The 18,246-nt window shown below is 34.9% G+C and overlaps 1 protein-coding gene across 8 annotated transcripts in view; it reads left to right on the top strand.

Moving 5' to 3' along the window:
• PUM2 (pumilio RNA binding family member 2) overlaps nt 1-18,246 on the top strand; it is an 83,647-nt gene that overhangs the window by 45,399 nt on the left and 20,002 nt on the right. For 6 of the 8 annotated variants that reach the window (XM_037812493.1, XM_037812491.1, XM_037812492.1 and 3 more), the window contains 3 exons: nt 10,937-11,080; nt 11,202-11,492; nt 15,112-15,348. In XM_037812493.1, coding sequence (XP_037668421.1) covers nt 10,937-11,080; nt 11,202-11,492; nt 15,112-15,348 — 672 coding nt within the window. The remainder of the gene's footprint in view (nt 1-10,936; nt 11,081-11,201; nt 11,493-15,111; nt 15,349-18,246) is intronic. The other 2 variants (XM_037812495.1, XM_037812494.1) reach the window with 1 other exon arrangement.

Below are 18,246 nucleotides of genomic sequence, written 5' to 3'. Positions count from 1 at the left end.
CACTTTGAATATGTCATCCAGCTGCCTTCTTGCCTCCATGATTTCGGATGAGACATTGGCATTTAATCTTATTGAGGTGCCCTTGTACATGACACATAGGTTCTCTTTTGTAGCTACTAGGATTCACTTATCAACCTAAACCTAGGAGTATTGTTCACCGTAGCAGTTTCTAGCTTAGCCATATAGTCTGGCATTTGAATCTTGGCATTTGATGGCTTGATTATAACACATCTGAGTGTTGATCTCCTGTTTGGGGTTTTTTGAGCTTCTTGGACATGAGTGTATATTCATGTCTTTCATTACATTAGGGAATTTTTCAGCCATTATTTCTTCAAATATTCCTTCTGACTTTTTCTTCTTCTGGGACTCCTGTAATGTGTATATTGGTATGTTTCATGGTGTCCCATAGGTCTCTTAGACTCTGTTCACTTTTCTTCATTCATTTTCCTTTCTGCTCTTCCAGCCTGTATAATTTCATTTGTCATACCCTCAGTTTCTTCTGCCAACTCCAATCCGCTGCTGCACCTCTAGGGAATTTTTTATTTCAGCTATCGTGGTCTTCAGTTCCAATATTTCTGTTTGGTTCCTTTTTATAATTTCTATCTTTTTTTACATCTTTATCTGGAATGTTCAAAGTTTGGTCTTTGTTGATAGCTTCAGATGTTTTATCTTACTCCTTTGGATGAACAATCTTTCTTTTCCTGTGTCTTGTAATCTTTTGTTCTATACTGTGCATTTTAATGTTGTGATAACTCTGGGATTTATTCCCTGAGATGTCTGTTCCTTAAGTTTGTATCCTGCTAGTGATATGCAGATATTCCTCAAATGCTGGGAGCTAATAAAAAAACAAAGTTTTTTTTTTTTCACAGTCTTTGCAGGTGGGCTCTATGTTGGCCAGTCCTCTCCTTCAGAGCTTAGCCCTCCTAACAGAGAATCTGTATGTCATCCTGGGGTGAAAGCACACTGTCCTCCCTGGTCTTTTCTAAGCATGCTTCTTGTCCTGGTCATGGGCTCATGGCCTTAGGAATCCCTTCTTTTATGGGTATCTGATTGCCCCTTATTTTCCTTATGAAATGGTCTTTACAGCACTCTGTTGTATGCCTTAAAGCTGGTAATCCTTTGCCTCAGGCCACTGTAATTCAGTTGTTCCTTACACTGACTTTGGTGTCTGCAAATTGCTTCTGTTGCAGGCAAGTTCTGGGACACCAACCAGAGATAGGAGTCCTGTTTCAGTCCTTCAGACAGATAAATTGGTACAGACATACATGCATCCCAGAATGCACCTAAGGGTTATTCTGTTCTTTCTGGAACTGGGACCAGAGACCTGGCACCTAGAGCACAGGCTGGCTCTGCACCAAGGTGGGGAGGAGTTGGGGGAAGGGCCTGCAATTGTGCCACAGGGTTTTTCTACTGTTCTTACGTTGCCTTTTTCTTAATTCAATGTTTACCCAGTTACTGCAACCCTTTAACTCTTGCCTTTACCTGCCCTTTAACTGGTTCTGCCAGTTTTTGCTAGTTGTTTAAAGATTCTGTGGGGGGTGGTGGAACCCTGGAGCATCCTATTCTACCATCATGGAAACATCACTGTCCGCCCTATTAGAGTCTCAGTGTAACCTGGTGTTATGACAGTGCTTCTTATCTGAGTGTATTCATTATTGCCTGTCATGTTACATAGTGTTGATCTTGGCCTTATTATTCATTTTTTACAGAAGCCTTTGATCCCTTTATTCATATTCAGTTTATGTTCTTATTTCTTACATTATTATTTCTTATTTCTTATTTCTTACCTTATTATTTCTTTTCCTATTTTATCAACTTTACTCGGAATTTATTTACTCATTTCTTTTGTCCATTCTATGAGAAGGTTCTTTATTGCTTTCTTTTTTTCATTTTGCCTAGCCATGAACTTTGCAGACGTAAATTCTAAAGGAAAGCATCCTTTTTATACTATAGTTATTGAAAAACATTTTTCGTAGTCGTGATAAAATTAAAAATAAAGAAAACTTTCAAGAAAGTTTTAAAAGACTATTTTACTTAACCTTTTGAGCTATAACATTTTACCCCTTTGGAATATAAACGTAAAAGTGACTTGATTGGTTAGTCTTTCACGTGGTTCCCTCACTCTAAAACTATCTGTCTTCTCTTCTTCACTTTGCCCTGGACTGTGATGAAATAATTCTCACTTTCCTAATTCAGATAGTTACATAGCTATAAAGAATTGCTCTTCCTTCAAGTCTCATACCTCTTAACTCTTCCTTCTATACCTCTTCACCTTTGTGTCCCTTCAAATTCCTGGTGATTGTGCTATATTGATTATAGACTTTTAACCCTTTAGAATCCTATGTGCCACCTGTAGGTTTTTAGTCTGTTATCTTCAGTCTTTCCCCTCTGCTACCTCTTTCCTTACCCAGCCATTTTGCTGAATCCTAAAAAGATTTCTCTCAGTTGAGATGCCCTCATGGAGTACACTGTCTAACTTTATATTCTGACATATTTTAATGCCCTTCCTCGTTCATTCGTTTGTGGTACTTCTAATATTAATTGGTGATGATTGTGAAGTATGACCTCCTCTCCATTATCCTTATTTTTCTCCGTTATTTACCGTACTGATGATGTATAGTAACTCAGTAACTCCTTTCTGCTGTCATGTCTATGATATTTTGCACTTCCTGGCTTTTCTACCTTCCTGATTGCTTCTTAGCAGTTTCTGTTTCCTCTTTGTACATTATTAATATAGAAGACAGCCTGGCTTTGTGCCCATGCTTTATAGAGTTAGATTTACATTGTTACTCTACCACTTATCAGTTATGTGACCTTGGCCACATGAAGATACTTTGCTGTTTGAACTTAGAACTTCAATACTGGTAAAAGGGAGATAATGCCTGCTTTGTAGGGTTGTTAATAAGGATTAAATTATGAGAGAACAGTTCTTGTCAAAATAGGTGTAGAATTAAATTAATGTGGCTATATTGTCTGGAATCCCCTACTATTGTTTCTTTATTCCTGTTTTCACTTTACATTTATTGCTTGGGAGAGAGTCTATCTACTTTCATCATTTCAGCTATCATCCCGATGCCAGGAAACTAATGGGTTTACATCTGCATCTTGGATTCTTTTCTAAATACCCAACAAATCTCTACTTATGCCCTGTACATTACCATGTTTATGTTGCAGCCATTCCTCAAACTGAACATATCAAAAATGAACTCATCTCCCCAAATCTGCTTATTTTTTTGTTTACCTTATTTCACTTATTAGCACCACTGTCCCCTTGATCTAGAACCTCTTGGATGAATCTCATGGTCATCTTTAACTCTTGTTTTCCTTCAATATCCCACTTTTCAATAATTTAGCAAGGCTTGATCATTCTATCTTGTTTATTTCTTTTCATATCTACTGCTCGTTTGGCCTCTTCTCCTCCTACTAACTGTTCTGTTCATTTCATAGTTTCAGAAATACAGGTTAGTTTATACCATTTTTTGTGGTCTTATACCCAAACTGCCTTTTCAGCCTAATTTGTTGTAACCCTCCATAGTCCATGCTTTAACACTTTAGACCACATATGCTTCCCCAAATATTCCATATACTTTTCTGCCTCTAGCCCTAGGTAATGTTCTTTCTTTAGCTTAGAATACCCTTTTATAAATTTCCAACAAAATTGGAGTGTATAGTTTTACATTTTGCTTTTTTGTAACATTTTGTGATTATCTTTCCTAAGGTAGTTGGTATCATCCCTTCTCTGATCTCCCTTTCCCAGTGCTTGTTCACTAATAATACCTGTTCTGCTTTCCAGTGGCATATTACTTGTACCTTTCTTTAGTACTTCTGTCTGCCTTGCATTTTGAGCTATTTGTGGGTTATTTTTTTGATTCTACCACCCTTACTTTATGTTTGAAGGTAGGTGGTATTTTAAAACTAAGATGGTAGAGTTTTGTTTCAGCTTCCTTATCTCTTACCTCTCTATACCATTCTTTTCTACCTCCACCACTCCTCCTTCCTTCCCCCAATCCCCATATGCTCACCAAAGCACTCACAAACTCAGTGATAAAAAGATAATACCATGGAAATTAGAAATTTTCAAACTGAATGATAGTGAAAACGTTACATATTTAAAGTTGCTGATTACAGCTAAAGCAGAACCTAGAGGAGTAATACAAGGCTCAGGTGCATATGTTAGAAAGTAAGAAAGGCCTGAATTTAATGAGCTAAGCATCCATCTGGAAACTATAAAAAGAAGAAAATTAATTTGAAGAATGTAGAAGGAAGCAAATAATAAAGATAGGAGCTGATGTGAATGAAATACACTAGCAAACGTATATTTAAAAGGATCCAGTATCTCAAAAGTTACTTCTTTGAGAAGACTAATAAAATTGATAAACCTCTAGGCAGCTCATGAAAAACAGAAAGAGAAAGAAGGCATTAAAAAAAACCAATACCTGGAAAATCAAACAGTCATAAAAGCTGTTAGGAATGATTTCATGTTAATAAATTGGAAAATGAAAACTAAATGGACGTAACTAGAAAAGAATGTATAGGAAATCTGAAGTCCTGTTACCGTTAAAGTAATCAGTTGGATGATCAAAAAATCTTTCCACCAAGAAAACTCCAGGCGGGTAGCTTCATGGTAAATGATACCAGGCATTCAAAGAAGACATAATTACAGTGTTAAATAAGTTAGTTACTCTGGAGAATAAAGAGTAAGTTTTCCAGAAAAAAAGAGAATATACTCTCCAACTCATTTTATGATGCTAGTATAGTCTTGTAAAACTTGTCAAAGGCATTCAGTACAGAAAAGGAAAATTATAGGCTGTTTGCACTTAAAAGCATGGGTTTTGAAATCCTAAGCGACATGTTAGCAAACCAAATCCAGCAATGTATAAGTAATATATATCATTTATAAGCTGATTTTATCCCAGGATTGCAAGGTGGACACTAGAAAAATCACTGTATAATTTGCAACACTGAAGGATGAAAAAACAATAATCACATAACTTCTTCGCAGATGTAGGAAAAGCATAATACAGTCATATACTGATGAACTAAAACTCCTTACTTCCTTAATCTGCTGAGGGGGAATTGACCAAAAAAAAAAAAAAAGTCCACAGCAAACTTCATACTTCTAGCAAATGTTGAAAACTTATGATAGTGGAACAAAACAGAGATTCCCATTAACATTGCTTTTCTTCAACTTTCTGGTTGAGGTCCTGCCAGTGCCGTAATAAGAGCGATAAAAATAAAATGAAAAAATTTGTAAAGGAAAAAACAAAACCGTCACTTGCAGAAAATGTGATTGAGTATGCATTAAATGATTCTACAGTTAAATTAACAGTATTAATAAGGGTTTTAACAAGGTTTCATGTGTACTGCATACAAAAATCAGTAAACAAAGCTATTATTAACAAATTCTATTTAAAATAATATCAAGTACTTAGAAGTATAAGACATTGGGAATGATTTCTTTGGGAGAAATTCTGAAGCTTTATTTAGACATTAGGGGAGGCCTGAAAGAGAGATACCCTTGGGCAACTCAGTATTTTAAACACATCAGTTTTCCTCAAATTAATCTGTAATTGCAGTGAACTCCTAATCAAAATTCCTAATGGGGTCTTTTTGTTGTATTTTGACAGCGATGCTAAAATTTAAACCGAAATGTAAAAAAGAGTTAAGAATTTAGAAGGACTCGCTCTACTGTGTAGTAAGATTACTCCAAAGCTTCAGTTAATTTACTGCACAGAGAGACAGACAACAGAATAGAGACCTCAACAGAAAGATCTCAAAAGAAACAAACACGTGATTGATAGATAGCAAAAGAAGTACTGCAAAGCAGTAGGAGGGGATGGCTTGTTTTATAAACAAAATGGAGTGTAGAAAATTGACGGTCTCTATGGGAATCAACCCTGTGTTCAGTGGTCAACTCCATTTGGATTTTAGACCTCAACGTGAAAAGTGAAATTTTAAAACTCTTAGTAGATAATATAGGGAAATTGTGTCGTGAAAATATAGGAAATGATAAATTTGCCCACATTACCCCAAAAGTCACCATGAAGAGAATGGAAGACCAAAGCTAGGAATGGGAGAAGATGTTGCAGTAAATGTTTTGCATACATAAAGAACTAGAAATCAATAAGAAAAAGGAGCTCAGTAGAACAGTGGGCAAAAAGACTGGAGTGGGCCTTTTACAGGAGGAGATGCAAATGCCCATTTAGCACATGAAAAAGTGCTCATCCTCCTTAATAATCAGGGATAGCAAATAATCAAAACCACAACAAAATACTTTTATGTATCTTCCAAATTGGCAAAAATTTAAAAGCCTGACAGTACCACTGTTGGGATTATGACACAGTGGGAGTTCTGATAGCAGCCTGAAACAGATTGACATTTACCGAAGTTGAAAATATGCCTAACCTATGACTCAGTGTCAAGGGTGTTTATACCCTTAAATTAGGGAAATATGTGCATGATGCAGGAGGATACATGTACAAGAATGTTTGTAGCAGTACTTTTGGAAATGCCCCCAGACTGGCAACAATGCAAATATAAAATGGATAAATGCATTATGGTGCCCACCCAATGAGGTGCTGTGTGCTGGAAAATGAACTAGAAAGGATCTACATAGAGCAATATGGATGAGTCACATGCAAAACTTTTAAATAATCCAGACCAAAAGATAGTTTAGAGAAATGCATTTATGTATAGTAGTACACAGTACATAACTCTTAAGGGAAGGAAAAGATTGTGGGTAGAGCAGGGAATATGGAAGAAGGTTTCTTGGGGTGCTGAGCAGTTTTTTGTTTCTTGTATTGTTACACTTTTTTGTGTTATAGTTATCATCTTGTACTTTTTTTTTGCTCACTTGTATGTGCCATTTATCAAAATAAAATTTTAAAAATTTATTATAAAGTAACATGTTTTGCTATTGAAGTGCCTTTTCTAGTTTAGAAGAAAATAGTCAGAACACGACTTTTCCTCTAGCTCCCATCTTTTTTCTTTCTGGTCCTTTTTACAGCAAAACTGTTCAGAAACATTGTCTGTACCTTCCATTCAATACCAAACCCACAGTTTGGCTCTTACTTCTTAAAACAATGTCTAGCATAATTATTAAATCCATTGGTCAGTTCTCAATCCTTAAAAACTTTTAGCAGCATACGACATTACTAATTACTCACTCTTCATTGAAATTCTTTTTTCTCTTGGCCTCCATAATGCCACATTGTTCCAGTATTCTGTTATTCTCAGTGGCTATTCTTTCTCAATTTCTTTTCTGGTTCCATCTCTTTCCAGCCTTGTAATGTGAAATACCCTCAGTATTTAGACCTCTTTTTTTGTTTTCTTAATTTCATCCTCTCTTGGCTTTAAATACCATCTTTGTGCTGACAACTCTCACATTTGTAATTCCTGCCTGGCCTTCTCCCCTAAACTCCAGACTTGTATATCCAGCTACCTATTTGACCTCTCCAGTGGGATATCTAATAGTCATCTCAAATCAGGTCCCAAACTGAATTCCCACAGCTATGTTTCTCTTGCAGTTCTTACCCAGCATTAAATGGCAGATCCATTCTTGCAGTGCTCAAGTCAAAAATAGAAGCAATTCTTGATTTCTCTTTCTCTCACATCCCACTTTCAATCTCCAAATATCCTGTTGGCTCTCAGAATCCAACTACCTCTTTCTACCTCTCCTGTTTCTCCCTTGAACCTAGTCACCATTATATCTCACATGAGTGTGGAATAGCTTTTCAGCTGGGTTTCCATGTTGCATCTTGTCTTCTCCTTTCTCTCCATGGAATCCATTCTCCATGGCTAGAAAGGTTATCAGATTACCTCACTCTTCTCAAAACCTACTAATGGTTTCTCACCTGCTCAGAGTAAAAGCCCAAGTCCTTATAGTGGCCTGTAAAGCCCTGGAGGATCTAGGTGCTCATTGCCTGTCTTGATTACTCTTTTTTCAGCCACAGTGCCTTAGTTTCTGTTAGCTGTTGATACCTGTAGATACCTTTCTGTAGATACCTGCTTGACTTATTCTCTTATATATATTTCCCTTATATGTCACCTTAAGTTGGGAGTCAAGAGGCTCTTCTTGACTCCCAACTTAAAATTATCACCATCTCAATACTCCCTATTCACATTCCCTGCCTAATTTTCTCACCTTTTAGTACTATCTGACATACTCTGTTTTACTTTTTTTGTTTGTCTCTATTTGCAGTAGAAAATAATCCCTTGAGAGTAAAGATTTTTCTCCTTATTGTTTCCTGCTGTATTCCAATACCTAGAATAGTGCCTGGCATGTAGTAGCCACTTGACAAATATTTGCTGAATGAATGAATGCACATGTGAGTAAGTTCGCAAACCAAAATATGTAGCAGATGGGAGAGGAAAAGAAAACAGTCTTTTGTCAAGAAAACAATACACCAAAGCCCTGTGCTGAGAGAAAGCATGATGCTTAAGAAGAGGGGCTAACCAGATGAATTGGAAAAATGGCCAGGTACCAACCAGATCACATTGTAGACCATTGTAGACCACTATTAAGAGGTTTGGTTTTCATTTTTAACCCTTTGGGAGGTTTTCTTTTTTTGGGGGGGGGGTGGGAAGGTAGTATTAGATTGGATATTAAAAGATCATTCTGGAGAATAGACTAAGGAGTGAGACGAGAGTGTGGGCAGATAATTTAGATCCGATTGGACAGGATAGTGACAATCAAGAGAATAGATGTATTTGAGATATATTTAGAAGGTGAAATGGACAAGTCTTAGGGGATGAATTGACTGTGGGGTAATTCTTTTTGGGAATTTATTAGGCTACTTAGTTGGATAGCAGTTTAGTTCTGTATGATTCTTTAGTTGGATGTTTACTGCCATATGTCCAAATGGCTTAACGTTATTTCTTAATTCAGATTCAGATATTAGGTAGATAATAATGCTTTTAAGCAAGAGTGTTTTCGGCATGTCTTGTTCTCAGGATTGTACTGCACACACTGGTTAAAAGCACTGAAGAGCATCTATAGCTTGAGGTTTGCCAGTCATGTGGATGTTTCATTAGCAAGATGCCAGTGCTTATTCTTAGTCAAGAATTACTGTATTTATTTAAAAGTAACCTTTGCATGTGAAAATGTCTTAATGATGATGTTAAGTGTTTACCCCTGCAGCTTATTATGCTTGAACTGAATTTAACCTGAGTTTAAAAGCAGTAAAATTTGCATGCTCTTTTATAACTGTGATTTTACTGTGATTTTTACTTCTATATGATTCTTAACAAATAAAACCCACAGTTTATCATTGGAATATATTTTATTATATTATCTTTAATTTTTTTTTTAAATATCAGAAGTTGCCAGTACATTTTTTTAGTATTTTTTTATTGTGAAAAATAACATATACAGAAAAGTGACACCTTTCGAAGTACAGTTTAACAGGTGGTTAGAGAGCAGATTTCAAAGATTGTTATGGGTTACAGTTCCACAATTTCATTTATTTCCTCATTGTGAAATATTACAAAAAACCAGAAAGGTGATAACTTCCAAAGTATGATTTAACAAGTAGTTATATAACTAATTTCAAAGAATGTTATGGGTTACAGTTCTACAGTTTCAGCCATTTCCTTATTGTGAAATATAACATATATACAGAAAGGTGATAACTGTAAAAGTACAATTTAATCAGTAGCTATAGAGCAAATTTCAAAGAATGTTATAGGTTGTGGTTCCACCATTTCAGTTCTTCTAGCTATTTTAAAACCCTAGCAACTAAAAAAATAAAGTGAAAATAAAATAAACACATTTATATAAAGATTCAGTATTCGTAATCCTGCCAGTACATTTTTGTAGGTGGTTGTCAGGCTAGTGAGCCTGAGTCCTTGGCACACTAAAAAGCAGCCTTTCTAACCTTAATTAAGCTGTGTCACCCTTAAGCATCTTAAATATGTAGTTAACGTCTCCCTTATGTATCTAGATTGGTACTAGTTACGTACCATCCTTGGAAGAATTGAAAAAAATAGTCACTAGAATCATTTTCTATATTATGTGGTTCGGATGAGAACTCCCCATTGAGAAAGGCTGCTAAAATCTAAAGAAACTTTACTCTGCTGTAGTTCTGAAGAATGCCATTTGTTATTTGTTTTATGCTGAAGGCTATAATAAAACTAATGCCTGTATGATTTTCATTCAAACTCTAGCTTGAGGTCCTTTGCAAGTAGACTAGCTTTTAAGATTTGCTAAAAGTGAAAATCTAAGGGAATGATGGTGATGAGGCACTTGATTTAGAAATTTATTAAAATTGCACAATAGCCATTTCTTTTAGTATCTTACTTCACTTCCCCTATATCAAGCATGATAGCCTATAGTTTCTATACCAAGGAAAATACCTCCTCATATTGTGGTCTATGAGTAAAAGACATTTTTGTTTAATGTATCTGTTAAAATTTAGAGGAAAAAAATCAACTTTATGTTCTATTACGTTTTCATGTATTAAGTATGTTGGCTTTTCATATGGTAACTATTTAAGTGTTTTATATTAGTGGTATAAAATAACTTTTCTGTAATGGTACTGTAAACAATCGAAAGTACGATTTGTTTTGTATGACTGCGTGGTATGTGAATATATCTCAATAAAATGAAGATAAAAAAAAACTAAAGGACAAATGGGGTGGGATGGGGGGATGGTTTGGGTGTTCTTTTTTCACTTTTATTTTTCTTGTTCTGGTTCTTTCTGATGTAAGGAAAATGTTCAGAGATAGATTGTGGTGATGAATGCATAATTAAGTGATCATACTGTAGACAGTTGATTGTATACCATGGATGATTGTATGGTGTATGAATGTATTTCAATAAAACTGAATTTAAAAAATAAATAAATAAATAACTTTTCTGGTTGACACAGAAATACAAATAATGATCCATGTTTTCTATAATAAATGTTTTCACTAGTAAACATTCACTTTTATCCAGGCTATCAGGTACTAGCCCCAACTGCCTATTATGATCAGACCGGTGCCTTAGTGGTTGGCCCTGGAGCAAGAACGGGCCTGGGAGCTCCAGTTCGATTAATGGCTCCAACACCTGTTTTAATTAGTTCAGCAGCAGCACAAGCTGGTAAGTATAACTGACATTTTCAGGGATTAGTTTTTCTAGTATTGTTTGAAATACCACTTTTAAAATACAGAATAGTTTTCTGGGTAGTTTTAAGAAGTTTCTCAAATTTATATTTTAATAGCAGCAGCAGCAGCAGCTGGAGGAACTGCAAATAGTCTCACAGGCACCACAAATGGTCTGTTTCGGCCGATTGGCACTCAGCCGCCACAGCAGCAGCAGCAGCAGCAACAGCCAAGCACTAATCTGCAGTCTAATTCATTTTATGGGAGCAGTTCTTTGACTAATAGCTCCCAGAGCAGTTCCTTATTTTCTCATGGACCTGGTCAACCTGGAAATACATCTCTTGGCTTTGGAAGTAGCAGCTCTTTGGGTGCTGCTTTAGGCTCAGCCCTCAGTGGATTTGGCTCATCAGGTAAGTTTGCACTTTGCTAATTGTATGTATTATTAAATATTTAAATATATTTCTTTTAGAAAATTAAAGTAACCTAACTTTATAACACTTAAGAAATCCAATTATAAATACCTTCCAAAAATAATACTTCACCTTCACAAACTCATCCCTAGATTTTTGATTGAGTAATAACTAAGCAAAGTCAGCAGAGGCTCAAGTTGACTCCATGTTGACACACATGGTTTCCAGAGTATTCAGAAACATGAGTGAAACTGGCTTACCCTAGTTTTGTTGGTACAACTGGTGGCCTTTTCTTCATGAGGGCAGGGCTATTTATTTAGGTAGGCCTCAAGGAATTTTCTATTTCTATAACACCCTAGAATCCTTAATATCTGCTTCTGATCTTTTTACCCACCATATCAAATTATATTCTTTTCTGGTGTGGAAATGGCAAAATTAACATTTGCCACTTTTTAACTATGCTTACCAGTTTCCTAATAAAGTATCTTCTGAACTTTTAGCATTTATATTTATAACACTAATAGTCTAGAACAGCTGTAAACTGTTAGATGCTTCTTGATTATAAAGAAATACAATAGGGAAATGTCATACTTGCCTAACACAGTGACCTAAAGCATGGGCACAAGAACTTCTGAAGGAAAATGTAGTGAATGTGGAGACCGTTTAATCTTTTAATTCTCCTGCTTGAGTTTTTTCATTCCTTTTGGAATTTAGTGTTTTTATCTCCAGCTCAAGCGCTCGTACAGTACTCATTTTTAGCTTCAACACAATTGAGACAAGAATTTTCCCAAAGAATCCTGGATATTCAGAGGAAAACCAAAAGAACATATAACTTTGAAAGAAAAAAAAAAAAAAAATTTGTGGGAATAACTATTTTCTTAAGTATAGATTGCAGATGCTCAGTAATTCAAGAAAAACAGAAAAGAGCATTGATAAACCCCATGTAACCTTTTCTTTAAAAAAAAAAAAGTCGATCTGATGTAGCTTTGATTCTTCTTTCAGATTACCGTTTGCTTCTTAGTTGTTAGGACCTTTTCCCCAGCATTCAGGAACTGGTTGGCATGAACATTAATCCCCTGCAAATGTCACCTCCAGATGCTTCTTTCCCCAAAACTGATCTTTACTTTTTCATGCCTCCCTTATCAGTAAGCACCACTTATTCAGTTCTTATTTGCACCTGGGGTGCCTCTGTTTTACCATGCTTCAAAAGGCATTAGTCATTGCCATCCCTGAATGCCAGTATGGATAGTCTGTCGTCTTCTTCCTTCTCCTGGACATTTTGTGGGAGTTCATTCAAGTGTTATATATATGTACTCTTACAAAAAGTCTATCCCATTGCCTTTTTCCATGGCAAATGCATACCTCTATGATCTCTTAAATATAGTTGTGTACATATGTACACAATTAGCAAACACATAGTCACTCTCTTACCTATATGATGAAATCATTAATGTTTAAAGGTGGTAGGTACCACAGCATAATACAGTTGACCAGGAAGCTTAGCCATTGTAACATAGTAATTAAATCATCTTTTGTATGGCCCATTTAGAAAATGGTGTTGTAATTGAAAATGGTAATTTAACATTTTGTATGCTGTTGATGAATGATTAGTGACTAGTCCCTTAGATATTTTAGATATACTTTGTTTTACATTTCTTAGTCATTGTTGCAGATAATATAGGCATGTAGTAAGACTTAAAGAGCCAACTTGTTTGTGTTTGAAAGTATAGCTATTTCTGAATTATTTTAAATGTTTGGCTTGGCTTTTCCTTTTTGGAGTAAAACAGTATTGCACATGTCAAAACTCAGGTTTCTTTGGTTACTTGCCAGGGGACTGATAGTGCTACTGCTCTCATTAGAGAGCTGTTGTCCTTTTCCTGGTCAGTTGTTTTCTGAATTAAATAGGAATTTTAAATGCAGCCATGTTTTAGGAAAAAATCACTTTGACAGTGTCCTTTTAAATTAACATAGTTAAATGTAGCATACATTGACAGTTTTGCCAGAACCAAAACTAGAAGAGCTATTTATTAGTGTTTGTTTGTTTTTGCTATTAAAGTACATATTGCTGTTTACTATTTTCCAATTATATGATATTTTAAAATGTGCAGTTGTCGCTAAATCATATGATCAGTCTATCAGAAACAGCAGTGGCTGGTGTAAAGGTTGACTAGCGTAACCTTTTCCCTAATAGAGTAGTATGAGCCTGTTTTGTTTTGTTTTTTCCTCTATAGAATTTTGAATTTGAAAAAAAAATGTAATAAACTTTCAAGTTTCCCATCCGTATTATAAGTTTAACTTGGGTTTACCCACCATGCAAACTGCTTAATTTTTCTCTAATCTGTAATCCTATATGACCTACTTATGGTAGACTTGTTAATTTAAAAACCACGACTTAATAGAAATTTTTAAATTCTCTTGAGAAGAATAGCCATATTGGTCCGAATATAGAGCTTGTTGTTAAAAAATTTGATGGGTTAAAAAAATGTAAAGTGAAATTCCCTTGGATGTAAAAGGCATTTAGTTAAAAGTGGATAGTGCTTAGAAATAGGAAAAAAGCATACTTGCTCTATGTGAGAATTGAGAATTGGAGATTTTGGACAGCCCTGAATCACATTGGTAAAGAATGTGATTATCCAGAAGTATGTCAGTTAGCCAGAATGTGGGTAGCTCTGCTGAGCAGGCATAGCTCACCAAGGCCTACATGATAATGTGATCCTTAAATTCTTTTATGACTTTCTGGAGTACAAAAAGGAAAAAGGGATTAGAAGGTTAAGTTTGGGATTAAATCAAAAGAATTTAGTATGTAGTGCATTAAGGGATATGAGATAAGATAAATTGTTTTATTACCTAAGAGAAAAAAAAAACTGATCACTCTTCCTTTGAATAAGAGACACAGGAGGCCAGTAATAGAATATTAGGAATGGAGGAGCCCTGAGGAGTGGGTGAAAGCATGTCTTTGCTGTGATAACAGTAATGAGAGGTATTAATTTTCTAAAAGAAAGTACTTTTGTATTTAGTTATTGGAGAATATGGAGAAATTTGCAGTGAGTAACTTACTGAGGAGTTAGTTGCCATCTCTGTTTCACAACCGTCTCTAATATTTGGGCCAATATGGGCTGTGGTTTGAACACAAGTCAGAAGCCAAATCAAAGTGAATGGTGAAGGAAATGTATCAATATTCTGTTAATCAATATAATCTTTATTTTGGCATTGAGTTGAAGTCTAAGAATCAGGTTCCAGAGATTAGGACACTACCAACAGCCAACCTTACTGGAATTTAATCACTAGTATGTCCTAAAGCTGACAACTTGGCAATTCCAGGGTTTATAATCATACCAGGGTATTAAAGCACAGTAATCATATGTGTCAATGGTAAATATGTGTGAAATAATGAAACACATGACTGCTCTGTTAAGTATTAGTTACTTTATTGGGGTGCATTTATACCCTTTTATGATTAGTAAGTTAGTATATATAGTTATCACAGTAATTATCTTCCCCATAATGTTTCTAAAAATAATTATTGTGATCACTTCTGTTATTGCCCAGCAAGAGTTGGGGATAGGTTTTATTCAGTTAACACTGTATGTAATTAGGGTTTTTTTTATTTCTTCTTCAGTTGGCAGTTCTGCAAGTAGTAGTGCCACAAGGAGAGAGTCTCTATCTACTAGCTCTGACTTGTACAAAAGATCTAGTAGCAGCCTAGCACCCATAGGGCAACCATTTTACAATAGTCTGGGATTTTCCTCCTCTCCAAGTCCAATAGGCATGCCTCTGCCAAGCCAAACGCCAGGACATTCACTTACGCCACCGCCATCACTTTCATCACATGGATCCTCATCCAGTTTGCATTTAGGTAAAAAAACCCAACAACAACCCTTTTTTTGTATGTATACATGTATGTGTGTTTGTGTGTATGTGTGTGTGTTTATAATATATGTAAAATATTTAATGTTGGATAAAACATGCCAAGTTACTTGTCTTTAGATACTAGCCTTTTGAAAAAGTTCTACTTTTTTGAAAATTCAAAGTGAGGGTCTAATGTGCAGTAAAGATCCCCTGTTGTATCTTATGTTTCTTTTATGAAATGCAATGGTGTGTTTTTTCTTGTCTCTGCTTTTGATTTGTGTGTTTTTTAGATCATCTGAAAAGTGAACTATTTATACCTGATAGTAAAAAAGGAATTTGATTATCAAAAGTTTTTTACACACCAGAAGAAAAACATTAGTCATCCAGTTATTGAACTTAAATCATTTAGTTTAAAACAATGGTTTTTGCTTTGGCCTTTGAACGCCTGGCCATCTTACCAAAGGGTTGTATTAGGAAATATGAATTCAGTACGTTTTTGAGTAAGAGAAGCTTGTGGGTTTTGTCCAAATACTTCTCCAAATTTTGAATGTCACATAGTTTGAGGAAAAATGGTTAGGCTTGTGATATCCTGAAATGGGAACGTTCAGGACTTTTGTTTTTATCTGTATATTCAAAATTGTCCCATCCCCAATTATTAAATTGGTGGTTACCTTTTTCCCCACTCCTGGTGTATTTATCCATATAGATAACAGTATATTTTTAAGGGTTTTTAAGTATCAGAGGCCATGAAGAGTCCCTCTCTCTTCAAATAAATTATTTCATTAAAAGCTGATTTTAAGTGTTTGTAATCCTAATGGCCTAAACTAAAACTGAGGGATTCTGTCGCTGACTTTTATGTGCTTGGAAAGATTTAAATCAGCTTGTGATTTAAAAGGTAACGTAGCTTTCATTAAGCAGATATACAAGTCAGTGATTGTGTTTGACCCTCAATCATATGTTTTTTTTCCTAAAGCTCATTAATGGAGTAAATGTCCATTAACACAGAGTTGTCTTTTGTAATGATTGTCATATAGATTTATGTTTTTGCAAGGTGGGCTAGCTTTTCTTTTTTTAAAGATCCTGGTCTTCCACCCCAGTTCTTGGCCTTTGCTCTATTTGGGATTTGTTTATTGAATATGTACAACAAAATTAATTTCTTTGGGTGGAGTCCTAAGATCTGCTTTGTGGCACTATTCATGTAGACTTACCAGTTTTTAGCCTAATATCTTTCATTTATCATCTTTTCTTAGTCACAGGAGCTACTCAGTTCCTCGTTTCTATTGCTACAGCTCAAACCCTACCTAAGACATGCCTTTGAAACTTTGAAATGGACACTGAAACTTGAAACAAAACAGACCTAAGAATAGACATTTATAATAGCTTTGTGTTTTATTCGTTAAGATTACATTTGTCATGTCTTGTCATTTTTTCATAGGTAAGTTTGAGATCAGATTCCTTTTCAGCCTGTTATTGCTTGTGTTGTCCTTTAGAGCCTGTGTAAACTGGCATTAATTATTGTTCTATATAGCTTCCTTAGAAACTGGATATAAACGACTTTTTAGATGTCTCTATAATTAAACAGAAATCTAAGTATGTGTATCTCTACTTTTCTTTAGACTGTCAAGAATCCAGCCTAATAGAAGCTTAGGGAAGGAATTGTTGTCAGGAGATAAAATTGTCATTTGGAGCAACAGTTTAACATTATGCCCTGATACTTTTGCACCCATAGTTAAAACTCCTTAGTTTAGCTTCGGGTTGAAATCTGAAATTTTTATACACCTCTCTGATTGTAAAATGGCTTATAGTATGTCCAAATTGAATTTATCTGTAGATTATTTTCTTTTGTAATCCCTAATTTCCTCTAGTTTTAGTTTCCTCTAGTTTTAGTTTACCACTGGCAACATTGTTAACAATGAATAGACACCACCAGGTTGAGATAATTCAGCAGATTTCATAAATATTCTCTTTTGTAGTGGTCGTGGAAATACTCTGTCCTGCTCTTTCCGGTGATTGAATCATGATGCCAGGCTTACATGCTTTCTGTTTTAAGAAATATTTTAAATTGTTAATGTTGAAATGGATTTCTTCATGAATCACGTTTGGAAGACTACTGGTATATAATATACTTTGAAATGGAATTTGCATATTCTTTTCTAAAAATGATTTTTCCCAGCTCAGATATTAAGAATATAAAATCATGAGGTAGACATACGTTCTCTTCCTTATAAAAATTGGTCGGAATTAATTTATTCCAAGTTATTTTCTTTTGAGATTTTATTTATGACATGGACATTATATCCATTATGATTATCAGTTGAACTTGAGATCTAGATTCCCAAAGTATTTGATGCAACATTAACCTTTTTTTTACCTGCTCTCTTTGCTTGTGTTGATCATTTGGAATTCACAGAGAAAGTGTGATAGCAGCATTATTTACTTCCGGCTTTCCAAAAAGATCTTTTGAATTTTAAAATTGTAGGCATTTGATCGGTGTGTATATATTTTCAACAGGATATGACTAGTCACTTTTTGGTTGAAGATCAAAAGAATTTCAATTTATAGGTTTTGAGCATTTTGTTTATTTATTATAATCTAAAATGTTTTCAGATTTGCAACCCTGTTAAATTTTAACTATCATCATTGTACCTTTCAAAATTAATAATTTCTCATTATCATTCTACTTTCCCTAATTGTTTCAAATGCCTTTTTACAGTTTTGTTTGCCTCTGATAAGGGTATACATTAATTTGTTTGAAATGTATTTTAATCTGTAGCAATTTCCCCTTCCTCTTTTTTGTTCTTTCCATTTATTTGTCAAAAAAACTTTTTCTTATTGAATTTCCCACATTGTTACGGAGGAATTTATTATATTGGGTTTCTGTATGCACGTTTGTTGATCTTAGTTG

The sequence above is a fragment of the Choloepus didactylus genome, chromosome 20, assembly GCF_015220235.1.
Source record: "Choloepus didactylus isolate mChoDid1 chromosome 20, mChoDid1.pri, whole genome shotgun sequence".
In the NCBI taxonomy this organism is placed as follows: domain Eukaryota; kingdom Metazoa; phylum Chordata; class Mammalia; order Pilosa; family Megalonychidae; genus Choloepus; species Choloepus didactylus.
The sequence above is the reverse complement of the archived record's forward strand: the minus strand, read 5'-3'. Positions and strand labels throughout refer to the sequence as shown.